The sequence below is a fragment of the Haliotis rufescens genome, unplaced genomic scaffold, assembly GCF_023055435.1.
Source record: "Haliotis rufescens isolate VD_foot unplaced genomic scaffold, xgHalRufe1.0.p SCAF_12, whole genome shotgun sequence".
In the NCBI taxonomy this organism is placed as follows: domain Eukaryota; kingdom Metazoa; phylum Mollusca; class Gastropoda; order Lepetellida; family Haliotidae; genus Haliotis; species Haliotis rufescens.
The window spans coordinates 27602381-27622128 of NW_025963802.1; the positions used below are offsets into that span (position 1 = coordinate 27602381).

The 19748-nt window shown below is 43.2% G+C and overlaps 2 protein-coding genes across 4 annotated transcripts in view; both read left to right on the top strand.

Annotated features, from left to right (window-relative positions):
• The window catches only part of LOC124116189, a 65676-nt gene that overhangs the window by 9968 nt on the left and 35960 nt on the right, over positions 1-19748 (top strand). The window contains exon 1 of one of the 3 annotated variants that reach the window (XM_046477465.2): positions 9913-10147. The exons of the other annotated variants lie outside the window; for them this stretch is intronic. The gene's annotated coding sequence lies outside the window, so the exon portion shown is untranslated. Of the gene's footprint in view, positions 1-9912; positions 10148-19748 lie in introns of those variants that run through there. 3 annotated transcript variants of the gene reach the window in all.
• Positions 5293-6240, top strand: LOC124117679 (early nodulin-75-like). The gene has a single exon (XM_046479668.2). The coding sequence runs from the start codon at positions 5293-5295 to the stop codon at positions 6238-6240; it is 948 nt and encodes a 315-aa protein (XP_046335624.2).

A 19748-nucleotide genomic window follows, 5' to 3' on the forward strand; every position in this document is an offset into this window, starting at 1 on the left:
GTGTATCTGATGTACCTCGTTTGTCAGGTGTATCTGGTGTGTCTCTTTTGTCATTTGTATCTGGTGTACATCCTTTGTCAGGTGTATCTGATGTGTCTCGTTTGTCAGATATATCTGGTGTCTCGTTTGTCAGGTGTATCTGGTGTGCCTCGTTTGTCAGGTGTATCTGGTGTGTCTCGTTTGTCAGGTGTATCTGGTGTGTCTCGTTTGTCAGGTGTATCTGGTGTGTCTCTTTTATCAGGTGTATCTGATGTTCCTCGTTTGTCAGGTGTATCTGATGTACCTCGTAAGTCAGGTGTATCTGGTGTGTCTCGTATGTCAGGTGTATCTGATATACCTCGTTTGTCAGGTGTATCTGGTGTGTCTCTTTTGTCATTTGTATCTGGTGTACCTCCTTTGTCAGGTGTATCTGATGTGTCTCGTTTGTCAGGTATATCTGGTGTCTCTTTTGTCAGTTGTATCTGGTGTACCTCCTTTGACAGTTGTATCTCGTGTACCTCCTTTGTCAGATGTGTCTGGTGTGCCTCGTTTGTCAGGTGTATCTGGTGTGTCTCGTTTGTCAGATGTATCTGGTGTGTCTCGTTTGTCAGATGTATCTGATGTGTCTCGTTTGTCAGATGTATCTGGTGTCTCGTTTGTCAGGTGTATCTGGTGTGTCTCGTTTGTCAGATGTATCTGGTGTGTCTCGTTTGTCAGATTTATCTGATGTGTCTCGTTTGTCAGGTGTATCTGGTGTGTCTCGTTTGTCAGATGTATCTGGTGTGTCTCGTTTGTCAGGTGTATCTGATGTGTCTCGTTTGTCAGATGTATCTGGTGTGTCTCGTTTGTCAGGTGTATCTGATGTGTCTCGTTTGTCAGGTGTATCTGGTGTGTCTCGTTTGTCAGGTGTATCTGATGTGTCTCGTTTGTCAGGTGTATCTGATGTGTCTCGTTTGTCAGGTGTATCTGATGTGTCTCGTTTGTCAGGTGTATCTGGTGTGTTTCGTTTGTCAGATGTATCTGGTGTCTCGTTTGTCAGGTGTATCTGGTGTGTCTCGTTTGTCAGATGTATCTGGTGTGTCTCGTTTGTCAGATGTATCTGGTGTCTCGTTTGTCAGGTGTATCTGGTGTGTCTCGTTTGTCAGATGTATCTGGTGTGTCTCGTTTGTCAGGTGTATCTGATGTGTCTCGTTTGTCAGATGTATCTGGTGTGTCTCGTTTGTCAGGTGTATCTGATGTGTCTCGTTTGTCAGGTGTATCTGATGTGTCTCGTTTGTCAGGTGTATCTGATGTGTCTTGTTTGTCAGATGTATCTGATGTGTCTCGTTTGTCAGGTGTATCTGGTGTGTCTCTTTTATCAGGTGTATCTGATGTACCTCGTTTGTCAGGTGTATGTGGTGTACATGTACCTCGTTTGTCAGGTGTATCTGGTGTGTCTCGTTTGTCAGGTGTATCTGGTGTGTCTATTTTGTCAGGTGTATCTGGTGTTCCTCGTTTGTCAGGTGTATCTGGTGTACCTCGTTTGTCAGGTGTATCTGGTGTGTCTCGTTTGTCAGGTGTATCTGATGTACCTCGTTTGTCAGGTGTATCTGGTGTGTCTCTTTTGTCATTTGTATCTGGTGTACCTCCTTTGTCAGGTGTATCTGATGTGTCTCGTTTGTCAGGTATATCTGGTGTCTCGTTTGTCAGGTGTATCTGGTGTGCCTCGTTTGTCAGGTGTATCTGATGTACCTCGTTAGTCAGGTGTATCTGGTGTGTCTCGTTTGTCAGGTGTATCTGGTGTGTCTCGTTTGTCAGGTGTATCTGATGTACCTCGTTTGTCAGGTGTATCTGGTGTGTCTCTTTTGTCATTTGTATCTGGTGTACCTCCTTTGTCAGGTGTATCTGATGTGTCTCGTTTGTCAGGTATATCTGGTGTCTCGTTTGTCAGGTGTATCTGGTGTGTCTCTTTTATCAGGTGTATCTGGTGTGTCTCGTTTGTCAGGTGTATCTGATGTACCTCGTTAGTCAGGTGTATCTGGTGTGTCTCGTTTGTCAGGTGTATCTGATGTACCTCGTTTGTCAGGTGTATCTGGTGTGTCTCTTTTGTCATTTGTATCTGGTGTACATCCTTTGTCAGGTGTATCTGATGTGTCTCGTTTGTCAGGTATATCTGGTGTCTCGTTTGTCAGTTGTATCTGGTGTACCTCCTTTGACAGTTGTATCTCGTGTACCTCCTTTGTCAGATGTGTCTGGTGTGCCTCGTTTGTCAGGTGTATCTGGTGTGTCTCTTTTGTCAGGTGTATCTGGTGTACCTCGTTTGTCAGGTGTATCTGGTGAACCCCGTTTGACAGGTGTATCTGCTGTACCTCGTTTGTCAGGTATATCTGTGCTTGGTGTGCCGTGTGTTTCTTGTATATGGGATGTTCTTCGTGTGCCTTGTGTGTCTGGTATATGAGGTGTGCTTGGTGTTCCTGGTGTATCTTGTATATGAAGTGTTCTTGGTGTGCCTTGTGTGTCTGGTATATGGGGTGTGCTCGGTGTGCCTTGGGTGTCTGGTATATGGGATGTGCTCGGTGTGCCTTGTGTGTCTGGTATATCGGGTGTGCTTGGTGTGCCTTGTGTGTCTGGTATATGGGGTGTGCTTGGTGTGCCGTGTGTATCTGGTATATGGGGTGTGCTTGGTGTGCCTTGGGTGTCTGGTTTATGGGGTGTGCTTGGTGTGCCTTGTGTGTCTGGTATATGTTGTGTGCTTGGTGTGCCTTGTGTGTCTGGTATATGGGGTGTGCTTGGTGTGCCTTGTGTGTCATGTATATTGGGTGTGCTTGGTGTGCCTTGTATATCTGGTATATGGGGTGTGCTTGGTGTGCCTTGTGTGTCTGGTATATGAGGTGTGCATGGTGTGCCTTGTGTGTCTGGTATATGTTGTGTGCTTGGTGTGCCTTGTGTGTCTGGTATATGGGGTGTTCTTGGTGTGCCTTGTGTGTCTGGTATATGGGGTGTGCTTGGTGTGCCTTGTGTGTCTGGTATATGGGGTGTGCTTGATGTGCCTTGTGTGTCTGGTATATGGGATGTGCTTGGTGTGCCGTGTGTGTCTGGTATATGGGGTGTGCTTGGTGTGCCGTGTGTCTGATGTGTCTGGTGCTTCACGTATCTGGTCTGCCTGAGTTGCCTGATATGACTGTTGTTCTCATCATTTAATGCAAACTGCTGATTTATGGAATCATAACAAGAGCCAAGTGTATATAAACCCTCTCCCATTTGGTCCGTGTTTCAATACATGTCGGGATGTCATCAACCTTAAACCAAAAACACGACATCAAAGGGCTTACAGTTCTATCCACACTTCGCACTTCTGAATACTAATGGATGGTGTATGGGTGAATATGTATGTCAACCTCTTGTCCTTCAACAAGATCGAACCGTATACTCCGTATACCGTATTATTTAGAGGCTTCACAGTCAGTCAAGTAGTTTCTTTGGAATGTTGTGAAACCCGCGTATGGATCTGTCTCCGGCAGCAGCCACTGTCACAAAGCAATGCTTCATTCTACCCGGGAATGACACACACTTGACCCCAACGTCTTTAACTGTAAAGTTGACTTACCGTTTAAAAATAAGTCTTGGACATCTCAAACGCGACAAAATAAATACCTTCTCATTGGGAAAAGTCAGTTCTACAATCGGTGGAGGAATAATGCATCGAAGCATTAAATATTACATGTCTTCAACGGAACTTAACCTAATTATTGATAATTAAATGATAGTGAAGTTCTTTCCTCTAGGGCAAATAGACGTGTTTGTTCAACCCCATGCACTCGGGGTGTACTGTTCAAGCGTTATCGCATTATTCAATAAATCTATCACTTACTGTATATATTCAACATAGGCCTTTAGGCGCGGTCGGCGAGATGACGAAGAGATCCGGCTTCATGTGACGGACCTGTCAGTGATATTTGCCGGAGCACAAAGCAAAACTCGTCTGTTCGTGATGATGTTTTTTTTAAAACATGCATTTAAACACAAAAGGATATTATCACAGCATAGCACGCACTTCTTGATGAATATGCATACATGAAAGCAGCCACTTCTTCCAAACGCTGTCGCAGCAAATAAGTTTCAATGTTTGTCTTATTCGATATGTATGAGAATATTAACAGCTTAAAAGTATGTTCTAAGCATTGTACAGTCGGATAAAATCATCTTGATTTAACTTCGGCGAATTGTCTGGGCTGAGAGGATGTTTCTGAGTGGTTCTGTAAAAGATTTCTTGGAGTGCTAGAATATTCGACTTTGTAATTGATAATATTTACAGAAGCTTGTTTGAACAAAAATCATTGTTAGAAATAGATCGTACTATAATGACTGGTATCGAGTAGGTAGTATGTTCTGTAGTCAATATAACGGCTCCGCTTGTGCTTTTCAAATATAAACCAATGTTTGGTTTGTTCCGAATTAGTTTTGTCATATAAGGGTTGTTATCGTAGTTTGAATCGTAATGTAACGGATTCGTAACACATTTCAAAAGTAAATATAACATGTTCATCAACAGTGCCACTGATTCTTGTGTATGTCAGTTTCGTAGATAATGAAATTATGACCATATTTCCATTCCATGCGTTTGGAAAAAAAAATCATAAAAGTAAAATAGATGTCAAATCAATCGGTTCAGTTTCACTCGGAGGAACTGTCTCGTCACATGAATAACGTTCATATATTCTACCGGGTACCCAGTAAACGCCATCTCACTGACTACTAATCAGAGGGTAGGGGCTTGATCAGTGGTCGTCACTGCCACTATGCCTCCTCTGAGCATGACCATTATCACACTTGATGGATAGCCTTGCCATAGGTTATTCTGACACGGCAGAAGGGCAGTAGGCCTCGCCTGGCTTTTCACAATAAATGTCATAGGAAGTGATTATTTGAAAATCGATGGCGATCTGGATAGACCAGTTTATTGAAAAGCGACATTGGAAGTCATATTCGGATCTAATTTCAAAACTTCCGTATGGTGATTGATAGGGTGGCATTGTGAGAAACCCCGAGTCTGCATCAATCAGGAAACACGGTGTTTACCCACTAACTTTCTTCATAGCTTTCTTTGAGAAGAGAATGAAGTGCAGGGCAGTTGATACTGCGTTATTACACACATTCTACAATGTGCTGGCAGACCCGTGCATATAACGATTACGTATTGATGTCTTAATCTCTTCACCTTTCCTTTCCGTAGACGACAGAACTAACAGCAGTCAGGGAGCCTTGACAGATAGCCAAGTTCAATACCCGAGAATACCCCTCAGTTAATACACGCACAGTTTCTTAAGTTGGTATATGGCTACTGGGATGTCTGTGGCTGTCAGTCCACCTCACCTCCACCTGTCTGTGACTGTCAATCCACCTCACCTCCACCTGTCTGTGGCTGTCAGTCCACCTCACCTCCATCTCCCTGTGACTGTCAGTCCACCTCACCTCCACCTGTCTGTGACTGTCAGTCCACCTCACCTCCATCTCCCTGTGACTTTCAGTCCACCTCACCTCCATCTCCCTGTGACTGTCAGTCCACCTCACCTCCACCTGTCTGTGACTGTCAGTCCACCTCACCTCCATCTCCCTGTGACTGTCAGTCCACCTCACCTCCATCTCCCTGTGACTGTCAGTCCACCTCACCTCCATCTCCCTGTGACTGTCAGTCCACCTCACCTGTCTGTGACTGTCAGTCCACCCCACCTCCATCTCCCTGTGACTGTCAGTCCACCTCACCTCCACCTGTCTGTGACTGTCAGTCCATCTCACCTCCATCTCCCTGTGACTGTCAATCCACCTCACCTCCACCTGTCTGTGGCTGTCAGTCCACCTCACCTCCATCTCCCTGTGACTGTCAGTCCACCTCACCTCCACCTGTCTGTAACTGTCAGTCCACCTCACCTCCACCTGTCTGTGGCTGTCAGTCCACCTCACCTCCACCTGTCTGCGGCTGTCAGTCCACCTCACCTCCATCTCCCTGTGACTGTCAGTCCACCTCACCTCCACCTGTCTGTGGCTGTCAGTCCACCTCACCTCCACCTGTCTGTGGCTGTCAGTCCACCTCACCTCCACCTGTCTGCGGCTGTCAGTCCATCTCACCTCCATCTCCCTGTGACTGTCAGTCCACCTCACCTCCACCTGTCTGCGGCTGTCAGTCCACCTCACCTCCATCTCCCTGTGACTGTCAGTCCACCTCACCTCCATCTCCCTGTGACTGTATGTGACTCTGTCCACCTCTTTTCTTTCTGTATGTGACTCTGTCCATCTCACCTCCATCTGTATGTGACTGTCTGTCCACCTCTTTTCCATCTGTATGTGACTGTCTGTCCACCTCTTTTCCATCTGTATGTGACTGTTTGTCCACCTGTTTCATATGTATTTGACAGTCCATCTCCTCTCGATCCTTATATGACTGTCCACCTCTTTTCCGTCTGTATGTGACTCTTAACACCTCTTTTCCATCTGTATGTGTATGTGACTGTCCACATCTTTTCCTTCTGTATGTTACTGCCTGTCCACCTCTTTTCCATCTGTATGACTGTCCAACTCACCCCATCTCTATATGACTGCCTGTCCACCTCTTTTCCATCTGTATGACTGTCCAACTCACCCCATCTCTATATGACTGTCTGTTCACCTCTTTTCCATCTGTATATGATTGTCCACCTCTTTTCCATCTCCATCTGTATGTGACTCTGTCCACCTCACCTCCATCTGTATGTGACTGTCCACCTCTTTCCCATCTGTATGGAACTCTGTCCACCTCTTTCCCATCTGTATGTGACTGTCCACCTCTTTTCCATCTGTATGTGTATGTGACTGTCCACCTCTTTTCCATCTGTATGTGACTCTGTCCACCTCTTTTCTTTCTGTATGTGACTCTGTCCATCTCACCTCCATCTGTATGTGACTGTCTGTCCACCTCTTTTCCATCTGTATGTGACTGTCTGTCCACCTGTTTCATATGTATGTGACTGTCAATCTCACCTCGTTCCTTATGTGACTGTCCACCTCTTTTCCGTCTGTATGTGACTCTGTCCACCTCACCTCCATCTGTATGTGACTTTCCACCTCTTTTCCATCTTTATTCGACTGTCCACCTCTTTCCCATCTGTATGGGACTCTGTCCACCTCTTTCCAATCTGTATGTGACTTTCCACCTCTTTTCCATCTGTATATGTATGTGACTCTTAACACCTCTTTTCCATCTGTATGTGTATGTGACTGTCCACATCTTTTCCTTCTGTATGTTACTGCCTGTCCACCTCTTTTCTATCTGTATGACTGTCCAACTCACCCAATCTCTATATGACTGTCTGTTCACCTCTTTTCCATCTGTATGTGATTGTCCACCTCTTTTCCATCTCCATCCGTATGTGACTCTGTCCACCTCATCTCCATCTCCCTGTGACTGTCCACCTCTTTTCCATCTGTATGACTCTGTCCACCTCTTTTCCATCTCCATCTGTATGTGACTGTCCACCTCTTTTCCATCTGTATGGGACTCTGTCCACCTCTTTTCCATCTGTATGTGACTGTCCACCTCTTTTCCATCTGTATATGTATGTGACTGTCCACCTCTTTTCCATCTGTATGTGTATGTGACTGTCCACATCTTTTCCTTCTGTATGTTACTGCCTGTCCACCTCTTTCCCATCTGTATGTGACTGTCCACCTCTTTTCCATCTTTATTCGACTGTCCACCTCTTTCCCATCTGTATGTGACTGTCCACCTCTTTTCCATCTTTATTCGACTGTCCACCTCTTTTCCATTTGTATGTGACTGTCCACCTCTTTTCCATCTGCATGTGTCTCTGTCCACCTAACCTCGATCTGTATTTGGCTCCGTCCACCTTTTTTCATATGTATGTGCCTCTGTCCACCTTACCCCAATCTGTATGTGACTGTCCACCTCTTTTCCATCTATACGTGTATGTGACTGTCCACCTCTTTTCCATCTGTATGTGACTGTCCACCTCTTTTCCATCTGTATGTGTCTCTGTCCACCTTACCCCCATCTGTATGTGACTGTCCACCTCTTTTCCATCTATATGTGTATGTGACTGTCCATCTCTTTTCCATCTGTATGTGACTGTCCACCTCCTTTCCATCTGTATGTGTCTCTGTCCACCTTTCCCCCATCTGTATGTGACTGTCCACCTCTTTTCCATCTATATGTGTATGTGACTGTCCACCTCTTTTCCATCTGTATGCGACTGTCCACCTCTTTTCCATCTATATGTGTATGTGACTGTCCACCTCTTTTCCATCTATATGTGTATGTGACTGTCCATCTCTTTTCCATCTGTATGCGACTGTCCACCTCTTTTCCATCTATATGTGTATGTGACTGTCCACCTCTTTTCCATCTGTATGTGACTGTCCACCTCTTTTCCACCTATATGTGTATGTGACTGTCCACCTCTTTTCCATCTGTATGTGACTGTCCACCTCTTTTCCATCTGTATGTGTATGTGATTGTCCACCTCTTTTCCATCTGTATGTGTCTCTGTCCACCTAACCTCGATCTGTATTTGACTGTCCACCTCTTTTCCATCTGTATGTGTATGTGATTGTCCACCTCTTTTCCATCTGTATGTGTCTCTGTCCACCTAACCTCGATCTGTATTTGACTGTCCACCTCTTTTCCATCTGTATGTGACTGTCCACCTCTTTTCCATCTGTATGTGTCTCTGTCCACCTAACCTCGATCGGTATTTGACTGTCCACCTCTTTTCCATCTGTATGTGACTGTCCACCTCTTTTCCATCTGTATGTGTATGTGACTGTCCACCTCTTTTCCATCTGTATGTGTCTCTGTCCACCTAACCTCGATCGGTATTTGACTGTCCACCTCTTTTCCATCTGTATGTGTCTCTGTCCAACTAACCTCGATCTGTTTTTGGCTCTGTCCACCTTTTTTCATATGTATGTGACTATCCGGCCACCTCTTTTCCACCCGTATGTGACTGTCTGTCCACTAAATTACATAAATGATGTTGCTTTGTAAGCAGTCATTAAAGCTGGTGTTTATTAAGGAAAATGTTTGCATTTTGGTTTAATGTTCTGTTTAGACAAATATACATAGATGTAGCTGATATCAACGCTGCTTAGAAGTATAGCTCCTCTGTTCAAGTGACTTCCTAAGATACTACCGTCCGGCACCCTGCACTAAGGAGTACTTTTGAGCCTTACGATAAGAAACATAGATTACTTAAGAGTGTGGATATGTTCTACTCAGTACACCGTACTCAGTGATGTTGCAGCTATAACCTGTAAATAATCAGGTGTGGACCAGGTGAAGCACTGGTTCATAACACGAGAAACGATCCACGCTTTAGGGGTACGAAGCAATTCAATCAGACATGTCATCATCATAAACATTATATTATGGTAGGCCATTCCGTCAAGGATACCAGCGACATGTTTGTGTTACGCTATAATACATAGATTACAATAACCACATGCATCCATATTGTCATTGTCCACAAAATCATGCCTATTTGAACTATGACGTAAAGTATCTGTCTCCTGGTGACGAATTGACATCTTAATGAAATACGTTATGGGCGGCAGGTCTATCATAGAGAAACACATTTTACCCTTAGAAACCGCCTGCCAGATAATTTATAGCCATAATCCATTACCTTCGCACATCCACATCCTCATAACCACAGAGAATGGATTAATCCAAGCTTCCAGACAATTGTTCTTTTATTTATGGATGGTTTTTAGCCCATAACGGTGACCCAACTCGACACAGTTTCGCACTTCTTGTTCATGTAAAGGCAATATTTATGGATTATAATTAGTTTCGTATTTACTGCACCATAAAAAAACTAATGGGACCTTGGAGCTACGCGAGAGATTACCTTTTTTCACCTGTCTTATAGTTTTGATTATCGATCCAGCAATGCTGCACGGACTGTTTACGGGGTGAGCCACGCTGATCCCTGTTTCCCAACAATACGCACGCCGTCTCTCACTTTCATAATAGCTCTCTCACGCAGAAAACGGTTTTACGCCATCAATTGGAGTCCATTCTTCAATTCATTTTACTGATGTGCGCTATTTGTCATCGATCTCACCTTAAGTTAAACATGGACTTTTTCTAAAACTGCAGCAGTGACGTGGAAGCTTGAATTGAACAGTACCATAAATGGTAAGTTGTCAGCCAATTTGCTTTACCTCTTCATGCCATAGATACGATACGATAATGTGCTTTTTGTCAAGCTAACACTATCGTGTCTTTAGTTTATCTCCGGTTCATGATATATCAGTTGATGTATGGTACTCACCGCATATCGTGATATAGCAAGCATTTAATTTTTTATCTTGTGTCTCCCACGATGATATGGTTGCAATATTGCGAGAAGCAGCGTAAAACCAAACTCACCAACTCACTCACTTACTCACTCAAAAGGAAAGGGATTCATTGAATGTCTATAAAACCCTTCACTTCGTCTTGATTACAAATGTGTAATAACATGTATCTAGAACACTAAATATGTCCGCTGGGTTGTTTTCAGAGTAGTTCATTCTTTCTAAGACAGGCGGGGGCACTGGTGGCCCAGTCGTCTAAGGCGCCGCGATTCGCTGTGCAGAGTTGCGTCCCTTGGGCATGCCAGAAACCTATGATTGTGGGTTCGAATCCCGGTTCGCCCCGATTGTGCTCGTGGGTTTCACCGAAGTGGTAAACGTCTGAGACCTGCATCACTTCGGGCTTTCCCCACACATTAAGCTGACACGCCGTGATATAACTGGAATACTGTTAAAAGCGGCGTTAAACCCAACTCACTCACTCTAAGACAGGCATTTTTAGAATTTGTGTGCATTTTGTTGCGCTGGGCGCACATCTTAACTGTCGCGCCAAATACACACTTGACTTGACGGGACATCAGTCTCTATGTTACCAGTTTTACATAATTATAATTTATAATTACTGTTTTCCAAATTTATAAAATATTGTAACCACATATAGATGAAACGTTCATTTTTATGTAAAGCTTATTATTCTAATATGTTAGTGCGCAATGAATAAAAACGTGCGCATTTAAGTGTTTCTCTTAATTTCTCAAAAGGATACCTCATTACACAACTTAGGAGGTAGCGCAAACAAAATAAACTGTCTGAGATGCCGATGTTCAGACCAGCCTTGTGTGTTATTGGACATGGGTAAAAGGCGGCGGCGTAAATTTAAAATCCTCTAACACGGATAACTGACTGGCTGTTCCGTCTAATTGCCCGCACCCTTACGTTACGAGACAAACATAATTATGTTTTTAAACATAATAAAAAAACACTAGAGGGATAGTTTAGGAATAAAGTAATTACATTACATGAAGTTGAATAGAATAGATCAAACTGCAGATTGATCAGTATCAAATTACCGAGTGGTTCAGCATTGCGTGCAACAAGTATCAAATTTCTGACTAGTTCAGCATTGCATGCAACAAATATCAAATAGCAGACTGATGCAGCATGCGTACAACAAATATCAAGTTACCGAGTGGTTCAGCATTGCGTGTAGCAAGTATCAAATTAAAGACTGGTGCAGCATTGCATGCAACAAGTATCACATTACAGACGGGTGCAGCATGCGCGCAACAAATGTCACATTACAGACTGGTGCAGCATGCGTACAACAAATGTCACATTACAGACTGGTGCAGCATGCGTACAACAAATGTCACATTACAGACTGGTGCAGCATGCGTGCAACAAATGTCACATTACAGACTGGTGCAGCATGCGTGCAACAAATGTCACATTACAGACTGGTGCAGCATGCGTGCAACAAATGTCACATTACAGACTGGTGCAGCATGCGTACAACAAATGTCACATTACAGACTGGTGCAGCATGCGTGCAACAAGTATCACATTACAGACTGGTGCAGCATGCGTACAACAAGTGTCAAATTACAGACATGCGTGAAACAAGTTTTAAAATACACACTGATGCAGCATTCGTACAAGTTTCAAAATACACACTGATGCAGCATGCGTACAAGTATCAAAATACAAACTGGTGCAGCATGCGTGCAACAAGTATCAAAATACACACTGGTGCAGCATGCGTGCAACAAGTATCAAAATACACACTGATGCAGCATGGGTACAGCAAGTATCAAAATACAAACTGGTGCAGCATGCGTACAACAAGTATCAAAATACAAACTGGTGCAGCATGCGTGCAACAAGTATCAAAATACAAACTGGTGCAGCATGGGTACAGCAAGTATCAAAATACAAACTGATGCAGCATGCTTGCAACAAGTATCAAATTACAGACTGGTGCAGCATGCGTACAGCACGTATCACAGTACAAACTGATGCAGCATGCATGCATCACGTATCAAATTACAGAGTGGTGCATCATGCTTCCATCAGGTATCAAATAACAGACTGATGCAGCATGCGTGTAATAATTATCAAAATTGAACTGATGCAGCGTGCGTACAACAAGTATCAAATTAGAGACTGATGCAGCATGCGTACAACAAGTATCAAATTAGAGACTGATGCAGCATGCGTACAACATGTATCAAATTAGAGACTGATGCAGCATGCGTACAACATGTATCAAATTACAGAGTGGTGCAGCATGCTTGCATACAAGTATAATATTACAGAGTGGTGCAGCATGCGTACAACAAGTATCAAATTACAGACTGATGCAGCATGCGTACAACAAGTATCAAAATACAAACTGGTGCAGCATGCGTACAACAAGTATCAAATTACAGACTGATGCAGCATGCGTACAACATGTATCAAATTACAGAGTGGTGCAGCATGCTTGCATACAAGTATAATATTACAGAGTGGTGCAGCATGCGTACAACAAGTATCAAATTAGAGACTGATGCAGCATGCGTACAACATGTATCAAATTACAAACTGGTGCAGCATGCTTGCATACAAGTATAATATTACAGAGTGGTGCAGCATGCGTACAACAAGTATCAAATTACAGACTGATGCAGCATGCGTACAACAAGTATCAAAATACAAACTGGTGCAGCATGCGTACAACAAGTATCAAATTACAGACTGATGCAGCATGCGTACAACAAGTATCAAATTAGAGACTGATGCAGCATGCGTACAACATGTATCAAATTACAGAGTGGTGCAGCATGCTTGTATACAAGTATAATATTACAGAGTGGTGCAGCATGCGTACAACAAGTATCAAATTACAGACTGATGCAGCATGCGTACAACAAGTATCAAAATACAAACTGGTGCAGCATGCGTACAACAAGTATCAAATTACAGACTGATGCAGCATGCGTACAACAAGTATCAAAATACAAACTGGTGCAGCATGCGTACAACAAGTATCAAATTACAGACTGATGCAGCATGCGTACAACAAGTATCAAAATACAAACTGGTGCAGCATGCGTACAACAAGTATCAAATTACAGACTGATGCAGCATGCGTACAACAAGTATCAAAATACAAACTGGTGCAGCATGCGTACAACATGTATCAAATTAGAGACTGATGCAGCATGCGTACAACATGTATCAAATTACAGAGTGGTGCAGCATGCTTGCATACAAGTATAATATTACAGAGTGGTGCAGCATGCGTACAACAAGTATCAAATTACAGACTGATGCAGCATGCGTACAACAAGTATCAAATTAGAGACTGATGCAGCATGCGTACAACATGTATCAAATTACAGAGTGGTGCAGCATGCTTGCATACAAGTATAATATTACAGAGTGGTGCAGCATGCGTACAACAAGTATCAAATTACAGACTGATGCAGCATGCGTACAACAAGTATCAAAATACAAACTGGTGCAGCATGCGTACAACAAGTATCAAATTACAGACTGATGCAGCATGCGTACAACATGTATCAAATTACAGAGTGGTGCAGCATGCTTGCATACAAGTATAATATTACAGAGTGGTGCAGCATGCGTACAACAAGTATCAAATTAGAGACTGATGCAGCATGCGTACAACATGTATCAAATTACAGAGTGGTGCAGCATGCTTGCATACAAGTATAATATTACAGAGTGGTGCAGCATGCGTACAACAAGTATCAAATTACAGACTGATGCAGCATGCGTACAACAAGTATCAAAATACAAACTGGTGCAGCATGCGTACAACAAGTATCAAATTACAGACTGATGCAGCATGCGTACAACAAGTATCAAATTAGAGACTGATGCAGCATGCGTACAACAAGTATCAAATTACAGACTGATGCAGCATGCGTACAACAAGTATCAAATTACAGAGTGGTGCAGCATGCTTGCATACAAGTATAATATTACACAGTGGTGCAGCATGCGTGGAACAAGTGCCAAATTACAGACTGATGCAGCATGCGTACAACAAGTACCAAATTACAGACTGATGCAGCATGCGTACATGTATAATATTACAGACTGATGCAGCATGCGTACAACAAGTACCAAATGACAGACTGGTGCAGCATGCGTACAACAAGTACCAAATTAGAGACTGATGCAGCATGCGTACATGTATAATATTTCAGACTGATGCAGCATGCGTACAACAAGTACCAAATTACAGACTGATGCAGCATGCGTACAACAAGTATCAAATTACAGACTGATGCAGCGTGCGTACAACAAGTATCAAATTAGAGACTGATGCAGCATGCGTACAACAAGTACCAAATTACAGAGTGGTGTAGCATGCGTGCAACAAGTACCAAATTACAGACTGGTGCAGCATGCGTACAACAAGTACCAAATTACAGACTGGTGCAGCATGCGTACAACAAGTACCAAATTACAGACTGGTGCGTTAGACTCTAGACAGGAATGAGACAGTGGACTTTGAAATTAGGCTCCAGATTTTGGCATTAGACAGTAGACTTAGGAATTAGACTCTCGATGTAGGTATTAGTTTCTTGATGAAGGAATTGGGAATACATGCCGTTTTATTCAATTTTCCAGCGTCCTTATTACTGCGTCCTTTTAATAATCTATCCTGGACTAGACACGGGTGGCCCAGTCGTCTAAGGCGCCGCGATTCGCTGTGCAGAGTTGCGTCCCTCGGGCACGCCTGAAACCTATGATTGTGGGTTCGAATCCCGGTTCGCCCCGATAATGTTTCTAGGTTTGTCAGCACCATACCCGTGCTCGTGGGTTTCACCGAACTGGTAATCGTCTGACCTGCATCACTTCGAGCTTTCCTCCCACATTAATCTGACACGCCGTGATATAACTGGAATAAATAATGTTAAAAGCGGCATTAAACCCCACTAACTCACTCGCTAGACAAACGCAGTCGTGTACAAAGACACGCAAACAACCATCTCACCAAGCCTGACCACCCGATCCATTTTAGTAGCCTTTATGTTTAAAGAACCACATCTACAACGGAATCCCAACTGGGTTGTGTGAATTCTGTTTTGTCAGCCCTGGCTGAGGACACGTACTAGTATTTATCACCATCAACTGACCACTGACACGGATCTGACTACTAAGGCTGCTTCGGCTGCAACCTACTGACCAGCCGTAACATGCAATAGTGTATCATGTTGTACACTAATAGCATACATATTGTTAAAACGTACAGCCATTTGAAATGTCCCACAGTTGATGCTAACACAAATCATAGATGAGAAATGACAGGCCGCGAAGTGCACACATTTCCCTGTACCGATATTATATCTTATATAGCCAACCAATTATGATATTTGCATCACAACTAATGACTGTCGGTTCAGAAACGTAAATATGTGAAATATTGATAAATATGTTAAGAAATTATGTAAACAATTGTCTGAATGAAATACGTTGAGAAAAAGACAGACGTATTTATATAGTGGACGTGCTAATTTGTGTAAGTGGGAAACTGATTTATATAGATGATCTATTTTCAAGTTAGGTCATGATATGATAAACCGTGAGACGGGGTTTAAACAAATATTAGATTCACATGTTTATAACAGTATTTGTTTGCGATGTTAATCCAACTGTCAAGACAACTAGGAATCACCGGGTATCTTGGATCTATTAAATGTGCATAGGCCTTCAACTTTGTTTTTGCTTTATTTGCCACAGTCGAACTTTTAGAACAAGGATGTACTTATACAACTAATAGATTGGACATTTTTATGAATCTCCCAAAATGTTTACTTTGGTAGTATTTGTTCTATGATCAGAAATATAATGAGGGATACAGGAGAATTAGCAGGTGAGCCTCAATCTCTGATGGCAATGAGCCCCTGTTCGGAGCTGTGTAGGCCTCGACTCCTTCCACATGATTAACACGCGAAACACAGAATTTGCAGATTCTTTAATAATACCAAGTGACCAAATTTAGTGCAACTATTAGAAGTCAGCATTTCTATTTGAAATCCTCAGCAACATTTATTCCATGCTTGCGTGGCTATGTCAGATGTCGATGCAGATTGTGATGAGGACATTGTGGGTGGCTGCGTCAGATGCTGATGGAGATTGTGATGACGACCTTCAGGGTTATGCTGTGTCAGATGCCGATGTAGATTATGATCACGACCTTCAGGGTCATGCTGTGTCAGATGCTGATGTAGAGTGTGATGACGACCTTCAGGGTCATGCTGTGTCAGATGCCGATGTAGAGTGTGATGACGACCTTCAGGGTCATGCTGTGTCAGATGCTGATGTAGAGTGTGATGACGACCTTCAGGGTCATGCTGTGTCAGATGCCGATGTAGAGTGTGATGACGACCTTCAGGGTCATGCTGTGTCAGATGCTGATGTAGAGTGTGATGACGACCTTCAGGGTCATGCTGTGTCAGATGCTGATGTAGAGTGTGATGACGACCTTCAGGGTCATGCTGTGTCAGATGCCGATGTAGAGTGTGATGACGACCTTCAGGGTCATGCTGTGTCAGATGCCGATGTAGAGTGTGATGACGACCTTCAGGGTCATGCTGTGTCAGATGCTGATGTAGATTGTGATGACGACCTTCAGGGTCATGCTGTGTCAGATGCCGATGTAGATTGTGATGACGACCTTCAGGGTCATGCTGTGTCAGATGCCGATGTAGAGTGTGATGACGACCTTCAGGGTCATGCTGTGTCAGATGCTGATGTAGATTGTGATGACGACCTTCAGGGTCATGCTGTGTCAGATGCTGATGTAGAGTGTGATGACGACCTTCAGGGTCATGCTGTGTCAGATGCTGATGTAGAGTGTGATGACGACCTTCAGGGTCATGCTGTGTCAGATGCTGATGTAGAGTGTGATGACGACCTTCAGGGTCATGCTGTGTCAGATGCCGATGTAGAGTGTGATGACGACCTTCAGGGTCATGCTGTGTCAGATGCCGATGTAGAGTGTGATGACGACCTTCAGGGTCATGCTGTGTCAGATGCTGATGTAGATTGTGATGACGACCTTCAGGGTCATGCTGTGTCAGATGCCGATGTAGAGTGTGATGACGACCTTCAGGGCCATGCTGTGTCAGATGCCGATGTAGAGTGTGATGACGACCTTCAGGGTCATGCTGTGTCAGATGCTGATGTAGATTGTGATGACGACCTTCAGGGTCATGCTGTGTCAGATGCTGATGTAGAGTGTGATGACGACCTTCAGGGTCATGCTTTGTCGGATACTGATGTAGATTGTGATGACCTTCAAATCAACACTGAGAGGCTGCTGCTCCACTGTGTTGTACAGACACTGACATGTCCAGGGCTCATACCTCTTGACAGTACTTGAGGAGCAATTCTATGGGTGATATATATCTGTGCTCTGTTGTATCTATGTTATCTGGCTATGTTATGATGTCCTAATTTCTGGGTCTGTGTTATATACGTCCTATAGTATGTATCTGTGCAATATACATGTATGTGCTATATTCTGCATCTGTGTTATGTACGTCCCATTTTCTGCGTCTATGTTATTGATGTCCTATATTATGTGTGTTAGCTGTGCCTTAGCTCCTATGATCTGTGTCTGGTATATTGTGCTTTATGCAGTGCCTGGTTTATACGTCCTATATTCTGTGTCTGTGCTATATATATACTCTATTTTGTGTCTATGTTATATACGTCTGAGATTCTGCCTATGCTAATTACGTTCTCTATTCTGTGTCTATGTTATATGTGCCCTATATTCTGTGTCAATTGTATACGTTTCTATACTCTGTGACTGTGTAATATATGTCCTATACTCTGTGTCTATATGTAATATATGTCTTATATTCTATCTGTGATATTTACGTCCTCTATTCTGTGTCTAAGTTAGTTATGCCCTATGTTCTGTGTCTATGTCATATATATTCTATATTCTGTGTCTGTGCTATATATATCCTACACTGTGTCTGTGCTACATATGTGTCCTAATGTGTATGTATTTGCCTGATCAGGCATGTGTCTCTGTGGCACTGCGTCCTGTTGGGAATGTATGTGCTTGATCAGGCATGTGTCTTACTGTTATGGCGTCCTATTGTGTATGTATGTGCTTGATCAGGCATGTGTCTCTGTGTCCTATTGTGTATGTATGTGTTTGATCAGGCATGTGTATCTGTGGCACTGTGTCCTGTTGTGTATGTATGTGCTTGATCAGACATGTGTATCTGTGGTACTGCGTCCTGTTGGGTATGTATGTGCTTGTTCAGACATGTGTATCTGTGGTACTGCGTCCTGTAGTTTATGTATGTGCTTGATCAGACATGTGTATCTGTGGTACTGCGTCCTGTAGTGTATGTGTGTGCTTGTTCAGACATGTGTATCTGTGGTACTGCGTCCTGTAGTTTATGTATGTGCTTGATCAGACATGTGTATCTGTGGTACTGCGTCCTGAAGTTTATGTATGTGCTTGATCAGACATGTGTATCTGTGGTACTGCGTCCTGTAGTTTATGTATGTGCTTGATCAGACATGTGTATCTGTGGTACTGCGTCCTGTAGTGTATGTGTGTGCTTGTTCAGACATGTGTATCTGTGGTACTGCGTCCTGTAGTTTATGTATGTGCTTGTTCAGACATGTGTATCTGTGGTACTGCGTCCTGTAGTTTATGTAACGGTTGTGGCATGTGTGTGGGGTGGATACACATTTTGTGTCTTGGGTGAGAATGTTCTGTGGTCTGTGTTGTTGTGGATTGGTTCCGTTTTATAACCACGGTAATATGTCTGTGTTGGATATCTTATGTGTCCATAGTTACAATGTTTACATTTCACTTACACTTTATCTGCGAGGGACATGCCCCATGTTAATTATGTAGTAGTAATTATGTAAATAATGTAGTGATCATGCTCCGTCTTCCATAGCTGTGGTGGATATGTCATGTTGCCTGTGGTCGATATGATCTGTGCCTGTGCTGGATAATGGATCATATCCGGTGTCTGCTGTGTTGTGGTCTTTGTCATTATGATCTCCGTGGCTGCAGGTGTAAACCCCAGAATATCGGAATCGCAAATGCAACACATGAACAACCCAACACAGATGCTATAATTTCAATTCGGCGTTTTATTGATTCAATATTACCTTATGTATAGATATACACATACAAAAGAATCAAAATTTCCCACACACACTATATCCTGAAAACAAAGGTTCTATGTCGTGGACGTTGGTAACACGCTCCTGTGGACATGCATGTTTAATACACACATGACAACATTATCTTTTAACTACGTGAAAGGTCTTGGTTACAACGAATGTAAGTTGTTTTCGTGTAGTCACGAGCACCTGATTTGAATCAGCGTGAATTATTCATTGTATCAGTCGGCTTGACATCACGTCATACCGAATGGGCG

Excerpts from the sequence above, each read along its gene's own strand:
- LOC124117679 (XM_046479668.2), top strand. The coding sequence starts at position 5,293 with ATGGCTACTGGGATGTCTGTGGCTGTCAGTCCACCTCACCTCCACCTG.